General features: G+C 51.6%; 2 protein-coding genes across 7 annotated transcripts in view; both read left to right on the top strand.

Moving 5' to 3' along the window:
• PPP1R37 (protein phosphatase 1 regulatory subunit 37) overlaps window positions 1–9,336 on the top strand; it is a 131,173-nt gene extending 121,837 nt beyond the window's left edge. The window contains exon 14 of the transcript XR_009548386.1: window positions 9,057–9,336. The gene's annotated coding sequence lies outside the window, so the exon portion shown is untranslated. The remainder of the gene's footprint in view (window positions 1–9,056) is intronic.
• The window catches only part of MARK4 (microtubule affinity regulating kinase 4), a 34,007-nt gene that overhangs the window by 1,925 nt on the left and 15,922 nt on the right, over window positions 1–16,160 (top strand). For 3 of the 6 annotated variants that reach the window (XM_060186164.1, XM_060186162.1, XM_060186163.1), the window contains exons 2-10: window positions 294–338; window positions 3,398–3,598; window positions 9,576–9,629; window positions 9,713–9,761; window positions 11,250–11,315; window positions 11,392–11,462; window positions 11,966–12,022; window positions 12,681–12,917; window positions 15,872–15,991. In XM_060186164.1, coding sequence (XP_060042147.1) covers window positions 294–338; window positions 3,398–3,598; window positions 9,576–9,629; window positions 9,713–9,761; window positions 11,250–11,315; window positions 11,392–11,462; window positions 11,966–12,022; window positions 12,681–12,917; window positions 15,872–15,991 — 900 coding nt within the window. Of the gene's footprint in view, window positions 1–293; window positions 339–3,397; window positions 3,599–5,640; window positions 5,737–9,575; window positions 9,630–9,712; window positions 9,762–11,249; window positions 11,316–11,391; window positions 11,463–11,965; window positions 12,023–12,680; window positions 12,918–15,871; window positions 15,992–16,160 lie in introns of those variants that run through there. The other 3 variants (XM_007532860.3, XM_007532861.3, XM_016192473.2) reach the window with 2 other exon arrangements.

Raw genomic sequence — 16,160 nt, 5'->3', positions numbered from 1 at the left:
GACCCTCCCTCGTGGCCAGGGCCCCCACCCCCATGCCAGAGTCTAAGCTGGGTTCTGACAGGGAGTCTCTGATGAGGTTCCAGTGCTCCTGTGCATCCAGGGACCAACAGTTGTGGGGAGAGCCAGCTGGGTACCTCAGTTTCCCTCTTCCTTTGGGGAGGAGGAGAATGCCTCCCTTTTGGTGTGTGTGTGTGTGTGTGTGTGTGTGTGTGTGTGTGTAGGAGGGAGGGGGATACTGGGGAGGGTGTGGGAGTTGCTCTCACCCTGCTCCTTCTTACTTGGGTTATTCACAGGGGCCTGGGTTCCGATCCAGTTCCTCCCTGGCTGTGGGACCTCAGGCAAGTCTCCTCACCTCCCTGGGCCTCCGCTTCCTCCTCTGAAAAAACGGGGTTCTGCTTTCTCTGGGGGTCTGGGGGGGCTTAACTGTTTGCCTGTTTTCTTTCTTTCTTTGTTTGTTTCTTTCTTTCTACCAGAGCACTGCTCAGCTCTGGCTGATGGAAGTGCTGGGGGTTGAACCTGGGACCTCAGAGCCTCAGGCATGAGAGTCTACTGCACAAACCACTATGCTATCTCTACAGGCCTGCGGGGGGAGTGGGCACCTTAATTTTTGGAGCTTTCACCCCCCCCACCCTAATCTGGATACAGTTACGACAGCCACATGGAGGGAGTCATACTTATTCTCCCACCCTAAATTGTGGACACCCCCCACTGCCCAACCTGTTTTGAGGGTCCCTAGCAACAGTTCCACTTTTGAGGTGCCAGCTAGTTGGTGGCAGTAGGCAACTTTAACTCTGCCCCTTTGTCACCCACTGCCCCAGTTGCTCCTTGAGGGGACCCCCTTGGCTTTAGTGGGGGCTGGAGTCCCCTGGAGCTGTCTTTTGGGGCTTCTCAAGCCCTCCTGCCAGTGGGGACTCATGGCTACTCTGTCTGGGCTCCCCCAAGATGGTTGGGGCCGGGGCCACCCAGAGGGGCCTGGGAGAAAGCTCAGTGCTCAGGGGTTCGTATCCTGGGGGTGCCCCTCATCTCCCCATGACCTTGGGCAAGGCAGCCACCTGACCTCAGTCTCAGGGGCCTGGTCTTGCTTGGATCCCCCCCACCCCCACCATCCTAGGTAAAGGCCTACTGCCTGCTGGGCAGTGAATTCTTGTAACCTTGACTAGGTTCAATCTTTCCAGGCCTCAGTTTCCCTGTCTGCCCAAGTGGGGTCAGGGCCGCGCCCTAAGGATTTGTAGGAGGGGGCAACAAGGTAACTCACCTAGATAATATGCTGCTTTGCCATGTGAATGACGCAAGTTCAAGACCGGCCCCCACTACACTGGAGGAAGCTTTGGTGCTGTGGTCCCCTCTCCCTCCCTCTCTCTCTCTCTCTCTCTGAAAAAGTCAATTCTAAGCAGTAAAACCCCAGAGACAAACCCAACCTCCTCCTCCCCCCCCAAAAAAAAAAAAATCCTTGTGGGATTGTGGGGCCAGATGCCAGATCTGTGCCTCAGTTTCCCCACCTGGATATGGGGTGGCCCTGACACCTTAGTGGCTGGGCTCATTAAATGTTACCCAAGGTTGGTTAGTTGACATGGAGTAGCCTGGTAGGTTCAAGGTAGAGCAGATCCCCCTCCCCCGTCTCTCTCCCTTAGCAATCTTGACCCCTCACTTCCCACCCCCCACCCCCTCAGTCTCTGGCTGGGTACAGGAGCAGCTCTGGGTGCTAACAGAACCAACTTGGCTTGACTTCCTCTGTCCCTGCACCCCTGGGCCCCAGGGCTGAAAGGGAGGTGGAGTCCCTGGGGCTCAGAATCAGGACAGGGCAGGAGGGCGTGGGCAGGTGATGAGCGGGAGAGCAAGGCCTGGGGGGCCTGGCTGGCAAAGACTGGATGCGGTGGGTACACAGTGTTTGAGGGAGGGTCTGGGGGAGCCCAGCAGCCAGAAAGCAACAGTGTTTTCCCCCAGCAGGAATGTAACCTTCCTCTGGTCTATCAAGGCCAAGTGCAAGTGGGCTGGTTACAGTGTTTGGGGTGGGGAGGTAGAGCAGGCTGGAGGGGCGGGACTTGCAAGCTTGTGGTGAGGTCCAGGGTTCAATCAAGCGGTGTCCTGGCCAACCGAAAAATCTGAGTAAGATGATGGGAACGTAAACTGGGGAGAAAAAGTAGACTTTAGAGTTTGGATGGAAACTGGGGGACCAGGTGGGTCTGGTGGACAAGACAGATGGATGTTGGGGTTCAGTGTCGGGCTTCTGCTCTTATTGGGGTCCTGTTGTGGAAAAGTCCAGGACCGCAAAGGAAGCCTAGGCCATGTGGCCTGGGTTTGGAGAAGGCCATCAGGCCCGAGAGATGGCTCACCTAGTAGAGAGCATATGCTTTGCAGTCCACAACTGCCCGGGTTCATGCCCCTGGCCTACACCTGGAGCAGCCTTTGAGACACCAGGGGGAAGCTTCATGAACAGCAGTGCCATCCTCTCTCTCTCTCTCCCTCTCTGATTCTTTACCTGCCTCCAGCTGAAATCAGAAGGAAACAGGAATTTGACTGGGAGCAGTAAAACTGTTTAGTGTGAAGTCCTAGCACCAAAAGAAAAGAAAAAAGGAAAGAAAATAAATAATAGAACCACAAATGGTAGAGCACAGGCCTTGAAAATGTGAGGGCCTGTCTCTAGCACCACGTTTGTCAGGACCATGCCCTGGTTCTTTGAAATATTCTTTCATTTTTTTCTGCCAGGTTGATCACTGGGGCTTTGTGGCTGCATGATTCCATCAGCCTGGACAGACTGCCTTTTTGATTGTTCCTTTCTTTCTTCCTCCCTCCCTCCCTTCTTTCTTTCTTTCTTTCTTTCTTTCTCTCTCTCTCTCTCATTCTCTCTTTATTCAGAGTACTGCTTAGCTCTGGCTGATGGTAGTGCTGGGAAGTGAACCTGGGACCTTGGGGCCTCAGGCATGAAAGTCTTTTTGCAGAACCATTGTGCTGTCTTCCCAGCACCACCCCCCTTATTTTCCCCCTTAGCTAAAGGAGAGAGCTAGAGGTCTGGGAGGTGGCGCAGTGGATAAGGCATTGGACACTCCAGCACAAGGTCATGAGTTCGATCCCAGGACATGTGCCAGGGTCACACTCTGGTTCTCTCTCCCTCTTTCAGTAGTGGATAAATAAATAAACCTTAAATAAAATAAAACAAAAAAGATACCCTAGCACTGCTCTGTCACTGGTGAAGCTTCTCCTTGTAGGTGCTTCCAGATGATGGCCAGGGGCTTCAACCCGGGTCCTTGTACGTGGTAAAGTGTGCACTCTACCAGGTGTGCCCTCTGCCGTTTTCTAAAATTGTCCTTGAAGAAAAGAACCTGGGGAACCCCAGGGGAGACTGCAGTACTGAGCACTGCACTGCCAGTACTCACGTCCCATGTGTCAACCCCCCCAGCATGGCACCCTGGGCAGCGGCCGCTCCTCAGACAAAGGCCCATCCTGGTCCAGCCGCTCCCTGGGCGCCCGCTGCCGGAACTCCATTGCCTCGTGCCCGGAGGAGCAGCCACATGTGGGCAACTACCGCCTGCTCAAGACCATCGGGAAGGGCAACTTCGCCAAAGTCAAGTTGGCGCGACACATTCTCACAGGCCGTGAGGTGAGCAGGGTGGGTGGGACTGGGCTCTGATCCAGGGCAATCCCTGGCTGTTCAGGCAGGTCCCAACAGTTCTGAGGTTTCCGGAACCTTCCCAGCAAGTGGTGAGAGTCGTTTCATTGAAAGGTTTTATTTGTTTAATTTTTTGTAATCCAAGATAGAACCAGAGCATCACTCAGGTACCTGTGATTGTGGGTACCAGGATTGAGCCTGGTACTTCGTGACTGCAAGTCCAGGGTATTACTCATATGTCCACTTCCTGGACCCATTTGTTTGGGTTTTTTTAATACTTATTTTTATTGTTTTAGTTAGTTCTGGATAGGGACAGAGAGAAATTGAAAGGAAAGGAAGGAGAGATCGAGAAGGAGAGAAAGAGAGACACCTGCAGACCTGCTTTACCAGTATATTATACTATTTATTGTATAACTTTTTTTTGAGAGCAGTACCAGGCGCTTGAACCCAGATCCTTGTAACTGAAATGTGTGCTCTACGTGGTGTGGCACCACCAGCCCCACAATGGCTTATTTTATGTATTACATGAGAGAGAGAGAGAGAGATGCAGTGCCAGGGATTGAAGCGAGAGATACTTTGTCAGTTGAAGCTATTTCCCCAACTGCTTTATTTTATTTTATATTTTTTAAAGATTTTTAAAATATTTATTTATTTCCTTTTTGTTGCCCTTGTTTTTATTGTTGTAGTTACTGTTGTTATTGATGTCATCTTTCTTGGATAGGACAGAGAGAAATGGAGAGAGTAGGGGAAGATGGAGGGGGAGAGAAAGATAGACACCTGCTTGTTTTATTTTATTTTATTTTTTATATTAATTTATTTGCTTATTCCCTTTCGTTGTCCTTGTTTTATTTTTGTTATTGATGTCATTGTTGGATAGGACAGAGAGAAATGGGGAGAGGAGGGGAAGACAGAGAGGGGGAGAGAAAGACAGACACCTGCAGACCTGCTTCACCGCCTGTGAAGCAATTCCTCTGCAGGTGAGGAGCCGGGGCTCGAACCGGGATCCTTACTCTGGTCCTTGTGCTTTGCGCCACGTGCGCTTAATCTGCTGCGCTACCGCCCAACTCCCTTCTTTTGTTTTTTAAAGAGGATGAGAGACAGGGAGAGAAACACAGAGGAGAGACACCACAGCACTGCACTACCACTCATGAAACTTCCCTTACATGTGCTCCCATGGTGACCAGGGCTAGAACCCAGATCCTCACAGATGGTCAAGTGTGCGTTCTACCAAGTGAGCTGTCTCCTAGAGGAATATATACTATTTATAAGGATTCCGGTGAGGACCAGGAGATAGCGCATCTGGTAGGGTACACACTTTGCCATGTGTGCTAGATGCTGGGCTGGACTTTGAGCCCTGGGTGTACCGTGGCACCAGAGGACTTGCATGATGTGGTGCCTCCCACCCCCTATCTCTCTCCAGCTGGGATTTTAAAAAAAAAAAAAAAAGAAAAAGGGAAAAGGTTGGCCTGGGAATTGCACATGCTGAGGCCCTGGCTCTGCCAAAAGAAACGAAAGGGCATCCACATGGCTTTCCTGTCTTTACCCCAGGCGCCACCAGCCCTTCCCGTGGTCTAGAGAGCATGGAAGGTTACCCTTTCCTCACTCACAGTCTCCCTGAGCCCAGTCCCAAGTGCCGTCCAGCCCAGGCCTGGCAGCGTCATTGCAGGAGCTGGACCCGGACGGGCCTGCTAAGCCGAGGTGATCTACAGTGACTGGACCCACTACTCCTGCCTTAGCCTCTCCCCTGCCCTCCCTCTGTCTACACTGCACACACACATACACACACAGTCAGGACCTCAGTGGCCAAATGAGCCATTTCAACTTTACACCACCACCTTCAGATTAAAGGCAGGTGCCAGAGCACAGGAGGTGACTCAGTGGGAAGGTCACAGGCCTCACCATGATTCAGATCCATGGTTCAGGCCCCAGCACTGCGTGGCAGCACCAAGGACAGCACCGGGGGGGGGGGGAGCTCCATGGGTGGTAGAGTCATGCTGTAGTGTGATTTTTCTGTTCCTTTTTCTCTCTCTCAGAAAAATTAACAGACTACAGATTTTTAAATATGTAGAGTAAACCCAGGAAAATAGCTGAGCTGGAGGAGTGCCGGACTTCAAGACCTGAATTTCCAGGTTTGATCCCCAGCACTGCACAAGCTGCAATGCTACTCTGACTCCTCTCTCTCATGTAGAATTCTCTCTCACACACCTCAGATGAGATAAAAAGTCTAGCATGGAAAGGGGTGTGACTCAGTGGTGTGGCACGTGTGCGAGGTCCTGGATTCATTCCCTGGCACGGCATGAAAAAAGTTCCACTCCTGAACTAAAGTTGTTCCGTGGTTCCGGAGCCTCACACATGTGATTTTACCTCTCCTGAGCCAACTTTTTAGATTTCTTCTCCTTTTTTTTTTTTTTGCCTCCAGGGTTATTGCTGGGGCTGGGTGCCTGCACCATTAATCCACTGCTCCTGGAGGTCATTTTACCCCCTTTTGTTGCCCTTGTTGTTGTAACCTTGTGGTTATTGTTGTTATTGATGTCGTTCGTTGTTGGATAGGACAGAGGGAAATGGAGAGAGGAAGGGAAGACAGAGAGGGAGAGAAAGACAGATACCTGCAGACCTGCTTCACCGCCTGTGAAGGGACTCCCCTGCAGGTGGGGAGCCGGGTGCTCGATCCGGGATCCTTATGCGGGTCCTTGCACTTTGCACCATGTGCACTTAACCCGCTGCACTACCACCCAGCCCGCTAGTTTTCTTCTTCTTTTTTTTTTAAATTTATTTCTTTATTGGGGAATTAATGTTATACATTCAACACTAAATACAATAGTTTGTACATGCATAACATTCCCCAGTTTCCCATTTAACAATACAACCCCCACTATGTCATTTATCATCCTTCATGGACCTGTATTCTCCCCACCCACCCACCTCAGAGTCTTTTACTTTGGTGCAATACGCCAATTCCATTTCAGGTTCTACTTGTGTTTTCTCAAAAAGAGAATAGTTTTCTTCTTATTGCCACCAAGGTTATATCTCTTGGGCTCGGTGCCTGTATAATTAATCCACCCCTTCCAGTGATAATTTTCCCCTTTCTCCTTCTCTTCCTCCTCCTCCTCCTTCTCTTTTGAAAAACAGTGGAGGTATGAAGGAGACAGAGAGAAACCTGCAGCACTGCTTCAGTGCTCATGAAGTGTCCCCCTTTGCAGGGGCTTGAACCTGAGTCCTTGCACATGGTAACTAATGTGTCCTCTACTTGGTGTTCTACAGCCAGGCCTGGCCCCTGGACTTTTTTCTCCCTTCATACTTACTGCCTCTACTGGAGAGGGAGAGACACCATTGCATGGGAGCTTCCTCCAGTGCCGTGGCATTCCCATGTGATGCTAAGGCTCCAACCCAGACTGTGTGCATTGCAAGGCACTCATCCAGCTGGGTAAGCTATCTCTTGGCCACTCCCTTTAATGAATTTTGTTTATGTATTTTAGAGACCTGACTATTCATTAGCAAGTGTGCAAAGGAGAAAGAGAAGCAGAGCACCATTCAGTTACTTGTGATGCCAGGGATTGAACTCAGAGCCTCATGCTTGAGAGGATAATGCTCTATCCACTACTCCACCTGCCAGGCCCCAACCCCACAACTAGTTTTCCATGCTAGCTGGACAGTGAGAACAAGATCAGACGAGACACCACATTCTGATCCTGTGTTCCATGTGATCCTAGACATAGTAACCTTCCACAGAACAGGAAACTGTGCATGTGACACAGCTGCTCCAGAAAGCGGCGACAAGAAGACTGGCTGGCCCCCGGCATGCAGTTCTTTCCACACTGACAATTGGTTCACACGCCTCACCACGCTTGCAGGCTGCGGGAGGGAAACCATATGATCGTCTCCGTGCTGGCGCCAGAAGCTCTTGGCAGCATGAGAGCCCCATTCGCAGAGCTGAGGGGAGCGGGGGACCCTCTCCCCCACACAGAACACGTCATTCCCCTTCTGTGCCTCTAGAACGTGACACCAGGGGGCTCTGAGGGGGCCGCCTCTGAGGGAAGAGCTCTTTATTTTACCCCTTTGTTATTCTAGCAGAGCTAGGTGGTGCTAGGGATTGAACTTGGGCCCTCAGAGCTTCAGGCAGGAGAGTCGTCTGTATCAACACTGTGCTGTCTCTCCAGCTACTCCCTTCTATTTTACATTTAAAGAATCATTTGTTTATTTACGAACACAGGAGAGAACCAGGGCTAGGGAGACAGCATAATGGTTCTGCAAATAGACTCTCATGCCTGAGCCTCTGTGCTCCCAGTTCGATCCCCAACACCATCCTAAGCCAGAGCTGAACAGTGATCTAATTGAAAGAAAGAAAGAAAGAAAGAAAGAAAGAAAGAAAGAAAGAAAGAAAGAAAGAACCAGAGCATCACTGTGGCACCTGTGACAGGGAACAAGCTCAGGGCCTCATGTTTTTAAGTCCAGTGCTCTAGCCACTGCATTACCTCCTGGGCCACTCCGGGGCATTTAGGGGTGATTGGCAGTGACTCCGAGCCATTTGGGCAAACTATAAACCTGACTCTGGATTGAGATCTTTTAAAAGGGACTGGCGATAGCTCACCTGGACAGTACTCCTACTTTGTCAGTATGTGACCCCTGGGGACCAACCCAGCCCCAACCTCACTGGAGGAAGCTCCCGTGCTGTGGTGGCTTTCTGTCTCTGTCTCTGTCCAAAAAAGTCAGCCTGGAATAAAAGTCCCACTAAGGCACACTCACTTAGTGTATAATTCAAAATAAGAACTAGGGGTGCCGGTGGTGATGCACCTGGTTGAGTGCACATGTTACAATGCACAAGGACCCAGGTTTAAGCCCCCCAGTCCCCACCAGGGGAAAAGCTTTGCCAGTGGTGAAGCAGTGTTGCAGGTCTCTCTCTGTCTCTCTCCCTATCAGCCCCTCCCCTCTTGATTTCTGGCTGTCTCTATCAAATAAGTAAAGATAATTTAAAAAATAAAAACTGAACTGAGTTATAAGATAAAGAGCCTTCAGGGGCCGGGTGGTGGTGCACCTGGTTGAGCAACATGTTATAGTGCGAAAGGACCCGGGTTTGAGTCCCTGGCCCCCACCTGCAGGGGGAAAGCTTTGTGAGTGGTGAAGCAGGGCTGCAGGTGTCTCTCTGTCTCTCTCCTTCCCTCTCTATTTCTGACTGTTTCTATCCAATAAATAAAGATAGTAATAATAATAAATGCTGAAAAAAACAAAAAGAGCCTTCAGTAAGATGATGTTGCGTTCTTCAACTCAAAGCACTTTTAAAACTACGGGGGTAGGAGGAAAGCTGTGGGGGAGACAGCATAGTACTTATACAAGCAGATTTTCATGCCTGAGGCTCTTGTGTTCCCAGGTCCAGTTCCCCAGCACCAGCTGAGCAGTGCTCTGGAAAAGAAATAAAATAATAAAATAGGGGAGTCGGGCTGTAGCGCAGCAGGTTAAGCGCAGGTGGCGCAAAGCACAAGGACCAGCATAAGGATCCCGGTTCGAACCCCGGCTCCCCACCTGCAGGGGAGTCGCTTCACAGGCGGTGAAGCAGGTCTGCAGGTGTCTATCTTTCTCTCCTCCTCTCTGTCTTCCCCTCCTCTCTCCATTTCTCTCTGTCCTATCCAACAACGACAACAACAATAATAACTACAACAATAAAACAACAAGGGCAACAAAAGGGAATAAATAAAATAAATATATAAAAAAAAGAATTAAAAATAATAATAAAATAGATCAAAAGGCTGTTAAACCAAAGATAAATCAAAGGGCTGCAGAAGTAGGGGCTGCACTGGACAGGGTGAGGCTGCATCTGCAAAGGGCCTGAGGCCCAAATCCCCTGCCCACTAGGAAGGGCCCAGGTTGAGAGCTTTTCCGTGAGATCATCGAGGGTGATCTGAGTTGTGGGGACCTACCTCGGCCCCATGACCTGTGGTTCCTTGACCTGCCTCCTGTCTTCCCCCACCTCCAGGTCGCCATCAAGATCATTGACAAAACCCAGCTGAACCCCAGCAGCCTGCAGAAGGTGAGGTCCAGGGACAGGGAGCAGGGAAGAAGGTTCTGGAAGCTGCCCAGCCTCATCTCTCTGTGTCTCTCCCTGTCTTCCAGCTGTTTCGAGAAGTTCGAATCATGAAGGGCCTAAACCACCCCAACATTGGTGAGGAGTGGGCAGGGGTGGGCACCCAGGCCACAGGGAAAGGAGAGGCGGGGGCAGGAGAATCAGTAGTTACAGCAGCTAGCATAGTGTGTGGGGGGGGCAAAGATAACTAGGTGATAGCAGAGCAGACTTGCATGCCTTAGGCCTTGGCCATGCCACAGCTGAACAGTGGTCTGTGTGCTGCCTGCCTCCCCCATTAAAGTAAATAAATCTTTAAAAAAGGAAGGTCTTTCCTATACACCCTATATTTTATCGTTTATCTGAGGTAACACGAGCTCTTTTATTGGTTTCGAAATGCTCTGTTAATCTTTCAGAGAAATAAAAGTAATACCAGGTAAAGTTTAAAAAAAAAAATGGGGGAGAGGAACGAAGAAATGAAAAAGAAAAAACTGGTGGGGGCAGCTCATCTGGGGAGGGTGCCTGCTTTACCACGTGCATGGCCCAGCTCCACCATACAGGAGCTTGTTTGTTTCCTCCTTCTTTTTAAATATTTATTTATTCCCTTTTGTTGCCCTTTTTTTTTTTTATTATTTTTATTGTTGTAGTTATTGATGTCGTCATTGTTGGATAGGACAGAGAGAAATGGAGAGAGGAGGGGAAGACAGACACCTGCAGACCTGCTTCACCACCTGTGAAGCGACTCCCCTGCAGGTGGGGAGCCGGGGGCTCAAACCGGGATCCTTACTCCCGTCTTTGCGCTTTGTGCCACCTGCCTATAACCTGCTACACTACCGCCCGACTCCCTGTTTTCTCCTCTACTGTAGCTCCAGAGATTCATGCACGCAAGATATAGCTAAGCAACCTCTGTTCTTTTTCCCCCTCATTCTTTTTATTTGAGTGGGAGAGAGGAGAGAGGGACTCAGTGAGCAGAGACAGCACAGCGCCACTCACTCCCCCATCCACAGAGCTTCTTGTGTTGCCCATGGTGCACCCACGTGGTGCCTGGGCTTAAACCCAGGTCCTCAGACATGATGAGGCAGGCACTGTACCCTGTGAGCTATCTCTCAGCTCTGGCAAGATGAGAGGGTCTGGGTAGGGGAAATAGCACAGTGGTGATTTAAACAGACTCGCATGCTTGAGGCTCTGAGGTCCCAAGTTCAGTCACCACACCACACCACACCACAAGCCAGAGCTGAGCAGTGCTCTGGTTAAAAAAAAAAAAAAAAAGGTAGAGGGATTTAGCCTGACCCTGGTGTGGCCCCCACATCTGTCCCTCTACTCATTCCTTTATTCAGTAAGTACTCAGTGAGTGGTGCCGTGTGCAGGATGCTGGGGGCACAGTGGCAGAGAGCAGACCCACACCCCTGGCCTTTGGGAGCAGGCTTCCTTGTGAGACGGGGCATGGAAAAGGGAGTAGAATGGGAGCAAGGTGTTTGGGAAATCTTGACATCATGGAGAGCCATGGAATGTTCTCCTGGGGGGGCGGCAGGGTGGGCTCTGCCACAGGATGGGAATCACTCCTCTCCACCCCTGCCCTCGCTGTTGCAGTGAAGCTCTTTGAGGTGATCGAAACCGAGAAGACCTTGTACTTGGTGATGGAATACGCCAGTGCCGGTGAGGCCCCCGCCCCCCACCCTGCGCCCGTGCCCCTTTCTCCACCTGCCCTGAGCCTGCCTGGCCTGTCCCACAGGAGAAGTGTTTGACTACCTCGTGTCCCACGGCCGCATGAAGGAGAAGGAGGCGCGCGCCAAGTTCCGCCAGGTCAGGGGCTGCCAAGGGCAGGCCTGCCCCAGTGGGGGTGACATGGGGGGCTGCAAGGTGTCAGTTGTGGGGGGTGGGGAGAGTGTACAGGCGCCAGGCATCACCTGAATGGGAAAGATCCATGGGAAGTGGGGGGGGGTGCCCCACAGACTAGGGTTGTCAGGAAGTGTGTCCAGGTTTGCGGGGGGTGTCCAGGTATGAGGATGCTGAGGTGTGAGGGTGCCCAGGTGAGGGTCCTTTGAAGATGTGCATGTGTAGAGGGTCTGAGTGAGGGTGTGGGTTGAGTCTGACACACCATCAGCCTGTGCCCCTCCACAGGTGTGCCGATGTTCGTACAGGTGTTTGGGGTGGGGGGGCTCGTCTTGCTGTCCACGTGTCCTGTTGTCTGAGTGCAAGCATGTCTCTCAGTGGGCCCCATGGGGTTTCCTCCTGCCGGGATGGCTGGGCTCCAGGGCCTGTGAGACGGCAGCTGAGGCCATTCCCCGCCCCGCCCCGCCCCCCAGATTGTGTCGGCCGTGCACTACTGTCACCAGAAGAACATCGTGCATAGAGACCTGAAGGTGAGACCCACTGCGCCAAGTGCCCCAGAAAGGAAGGAAGGAGGGAAGGAAGGGAGTAAGAAAGAGAAAGAAAGAAACAAGGAAAGAAAGAAAGGAAGGAAGGAAGAAAAAAAGGGAAGAAGAAAAAGAAGAGGGCCATCAGGAGAGGCCGAGTGGTAGTGCCTGCGCTGAGCACCAGCCATAACCATGGCGGCAGAAAGAGAGAGAGAGAGTCTGCTGCCTTATCTGCTTGCACAGCTCTCCGATTCCCCGTGTTATGAATAAGCCCACACATACATGCACGGTTCATGAGATGAACTTGATTGTTGTCCTTGTCAAGGGTCTCTAGTGTGAGTGCGCTGGGTAAGCTGACAGTCAGGGACCAGCCTTCCCAGGGTGCCAGCTCTGCTGGCTGCGTCTGAGAAGCTGCTAGTAACCAGCTAAGATGCTAGTACGCCTGCTGGGTCTGCCGTCATCGTTTGAGACCTTTTAGGTACAGTGATTCTTGGTGCGTGGAGATGAGGTCTGGCACATGTATACCTTCACTGTTCTTCACTGCTTTTTCATTCCGAGAGAGAGAGAGACAGCACAAGGGCTTCCCCTGAGCCGTAGCACCTCCCATGTGGTGTCAGGGTTCCGACCTGGACTGCCCACACCCTGTCCTCCTCCCTGCTTCCAGGCCGAGAACCTCTTGTTGGACGCTGAGGCCAACATCAAGATCGCTGACTTCGGCTTCAGCAACGAGTTCACACTGGGCTCCAAGCTGGACACATTCTGCGGGAGCCCCCCGTACGCTGCCCCCGAGCTCTTCCAGGGCAAGAAGTACGATGGGCCAGAGGTGGACATCTGGAGCCTGGGCGTCATCCTCTACACCCTCGTCAGCGGCTCCCTGCCCTTTGATGGGCACAACCTCAAGGTGCTGGGCGGGGCTGGCCCAACGCGCACGCTCGGCTTTCTCAGCCTTGTCATTTCAAGTACAAAGGGGGAGAGTTACCACTGTCCCACTCTACCATCCATGGATCTTCCTCTGGTGCTGTGGTGCATCTGTGTGGCGTGGGTGCTCGAGGCTGGTGCCTGGCACCCAGTTAGAAACACTCTGTTGGGTGGGCTGTCTCCTGACCCCACAGCCTGGGGGTCTTTCTCAGGTCATTTGTTTTAAAGATTTACTTTATTATAAGGGGCCAGCAAGTGGTTCCCTCAGTAGAGTGCACACATCACCTTGTGCGGCGACCTGGGTTTGAGCCCCAACAGGGGAGCGCCTTCGTGGGGGGGGGGGGTGTTATTGAGGGTGGAGTGGTACAGTGACATCTCTCCTCTTTTATTTATTATTATTATTATTATTATTATTATTGCCAGAGTTCTGCTCAGCTCTGGCCTATGGTGGTGCTGGGGATTGAACCTGAGACCGCAGAGCCTCAGGCATGACAGTCTTTCTTTCCATGAGCATTATGCTATCTACCCCCACCCAGGCATCCCTGCTCTCTCTGTCTCTTTTTTCTCTCTCTTATCTCTATTTAGAGGGGGGAAAAGGAAAGAAAAAACAGTGATCACTGGAGAGGCTGGGTGGTGGCACACCTTGTTGAGTGCACACATTACTATGCACAAAGGACCTGGGTTCGATCCCCTAGTCCCCACCTGCAGGAGAGAAGCTTCATAAGCAGTGATGCTGATGTTTCTCTTCCTCTCTATTTTCCCCATCTCTGTCTATTTATCTCTATCCAAAATAAATAAAATATTTAAAGAAATTCAAACTAAAATTTTCAGAGTAGCCAAAGAGACCAGACAGGTGCATGGAGCCTCTGCTACGATCTAGCACCTGGCTGGGGTCATGTCTGGGAGCCCCACCGGCTGCTTCTCCCCATCATGGGACAGAAGTCAGATGACCTAGTGGGTGGTGCAGTGGGTACCCACCATGACCCTAGAGTCCTTGCTCTACTCTCAGCCCTTCTGGGTTCTCCAGCCAGCCAGCACTCTCCATTGCCTGAGAGGGAGAGGGAGAGGGAGAGATAGAGAGAGAGAGAGACACCCTGCTGCTGTGAAAACAGGTGTAACCTGTGTCCATCAGGGAGGAGCTGGGAAAGCGATCCTCCTCGCCATAAAATATTCATCACCCTGTGCTGGCCTGAGCTGCACACCAGGGACTCCCCACACCTCGCTCTTCTGGCCTTTCTAGGGGAATGCTCTCCCCACTCGGGCTCCAGACCAGCCTGCCCCCTGCCATGGGCCTTCTAAAAGGTCTGGGAAAGAGCAGGAAGGCAGCACCGTAGCCGGCGCTACCCTGTTTATCCAGAGGTAAAAGAGACAGGGAGGAGGAGAGGTGCCGTTCCGCCATTCATGAAGCCTCCTCTATGCAGATGCTCCATGTGATGGCCGGGGACTCGGACCCAGGTCCTTGAACATGCATAATACTAGCGAGTAACTCCATCAGTCTGATTGTTTGATTGCCAGTTTAGGGGGAGAAAAAAGACAAGAGAGAGGGAGAGGGATGGGGAGGTGGCATCATGGTTATAAAAAAGCCTTTCATACCCAGCACTACCATAAGCCAGAGCTGAGCAGTGCTCTGGTAAAAAAATTTTTTTAAAATATGTGTGTGGCGGGGGGGGGGGGGGGGGGGAAGAGCCAACACAGCTCCACACCAGCAGCCTTGGGGCTCCCCCTGGGGCTGGGGCTGGGGCTCAGGCCTAGTGCCCCATGCACAGCAATTCATGTGCTCTGTCAGATGAGCTGTCTCAGGACCAGGCAGTGACACACCTTGTTAAGCCCCTGGTCCCCACCTGCAGGGGGACTTTTCACAAGTGGTGAAGCAGGGCTGCAGGTGCTCATCCTTGGAGTCTGCCAGGGTCTCATAGCTCTTTGAAAAGACAGACGTGTCTGGGGAGGGGTGGGCAGAATTTCCTCTTTCCCTTTTGTAAACTGAAGATATAAATAGCACTCATGCTGGGCCGGACCTGAGCTAAGCAGCTGGCTAACAGAAACCACTCCTGCCTAGCCTGTGAAGGGGCTGCTGGGGCTGTTCCAGATGAGGAAACAGGCCCATAACCTGGCCTACCTGCCTACCTCCTCTCCCAAACCTAGATTTCCCGCTCCCTCCCTCTCTCCCTTCTTGCCTTCCTGCCTTCCTTCCTTCCTTCCTATTTATGTCTTTCTCTCTTACTTTTTTAAAAGGTTCATTTTATTTCTTACATGAGAGTCTCATATGAGGTGGGGAGAGAGAAGGAAGCCAGAACACCACTCTGGTACATGAGGTGTTGGGGACCAAACCATGAATTTCAGGCTTGAAAACCCAGTGATGCTCTGCCAGCTGAGTAATTTCCCCAGCCCTAGATTTACTTATTTATTTTACACAGTGAGTGAGTGAGAGAACCAGAGTATCACTCTGACACTTGTGGTCCTGAGGAACACACCGGAGACGTCATGCTTGTGAATTCATTGTTCTAGCCACTGTGCCACCATGGGCCAGAGCCGAGCAGTGCTCTGGTAAAAAATAAAATAAGTTAGGCAACTTAAAAACAAACTACCTCAATTGCACGTCAGGCAGTATTTCTACTTTACAATAGGGCACTGAGGTTCAGGTTTTTCATTACCATCATCATCATCAAAGAGAGAGAGAGAGGACCAGAGCATCACTTTGGCACAGGCAGTTCCGGGATAGAACTCAGTGCAGCTTGCCAGTCCTGCACTCTAGCTGCTGCACCACCTCCTTGACAATCAGGGAATTGGGGAGAGGTGTGCCCAGCTTGTCAGAGTTGGGAGCTTTTGTCACTTGGCGGGGATAAGGATGAGAGAGAAGGAGTCATTGTGTGTGTGTGATGAGTGGGGAGGCTGGATGACCCCCCCCCCACACACACACATAATAACCCTGTCCCCCAGGAGCTGCGGGAGCGAGTCCTCAGAGGGAAGTATCGGGTCCCCTTCTACATGTCCACAGACTGTGAGAGTATCCTGCGGAGGTTTTTGGTGCTGAACCCAGCTAAACGCTGTACTCTCGAGGTAAGCCCACTGCTCCACACCCCTCTCACTGCACGCCGCCTTTTTGTTTTTTATTTTTTTATTGTCATCCCTGGGGCTTCACTGCCTGGGGTCATGTCTTTTTGACAGAGAGAGCAAAGAAGAGATAGCGTAGCACCAGAGCTTCCCCTAGTGCTATAGCACTCCCATG

Source organism: Erinaceus europaeus, chromosome 2 (genome assembly GCF_950295315.1).
Source record: "Erinaceus europaeus chromosome 2, mEriEur2.1, whole genome shotgun sequence".
NCBI lineage: Eukaryota > Metazoa > Chordata > Mammalia > Eulipotyphla > Erinaceidae > Erinaceus > Erinaceus europaeus.
This window is presented reverse-complemented; position numbering and strand designations above follow the sequence as displayed.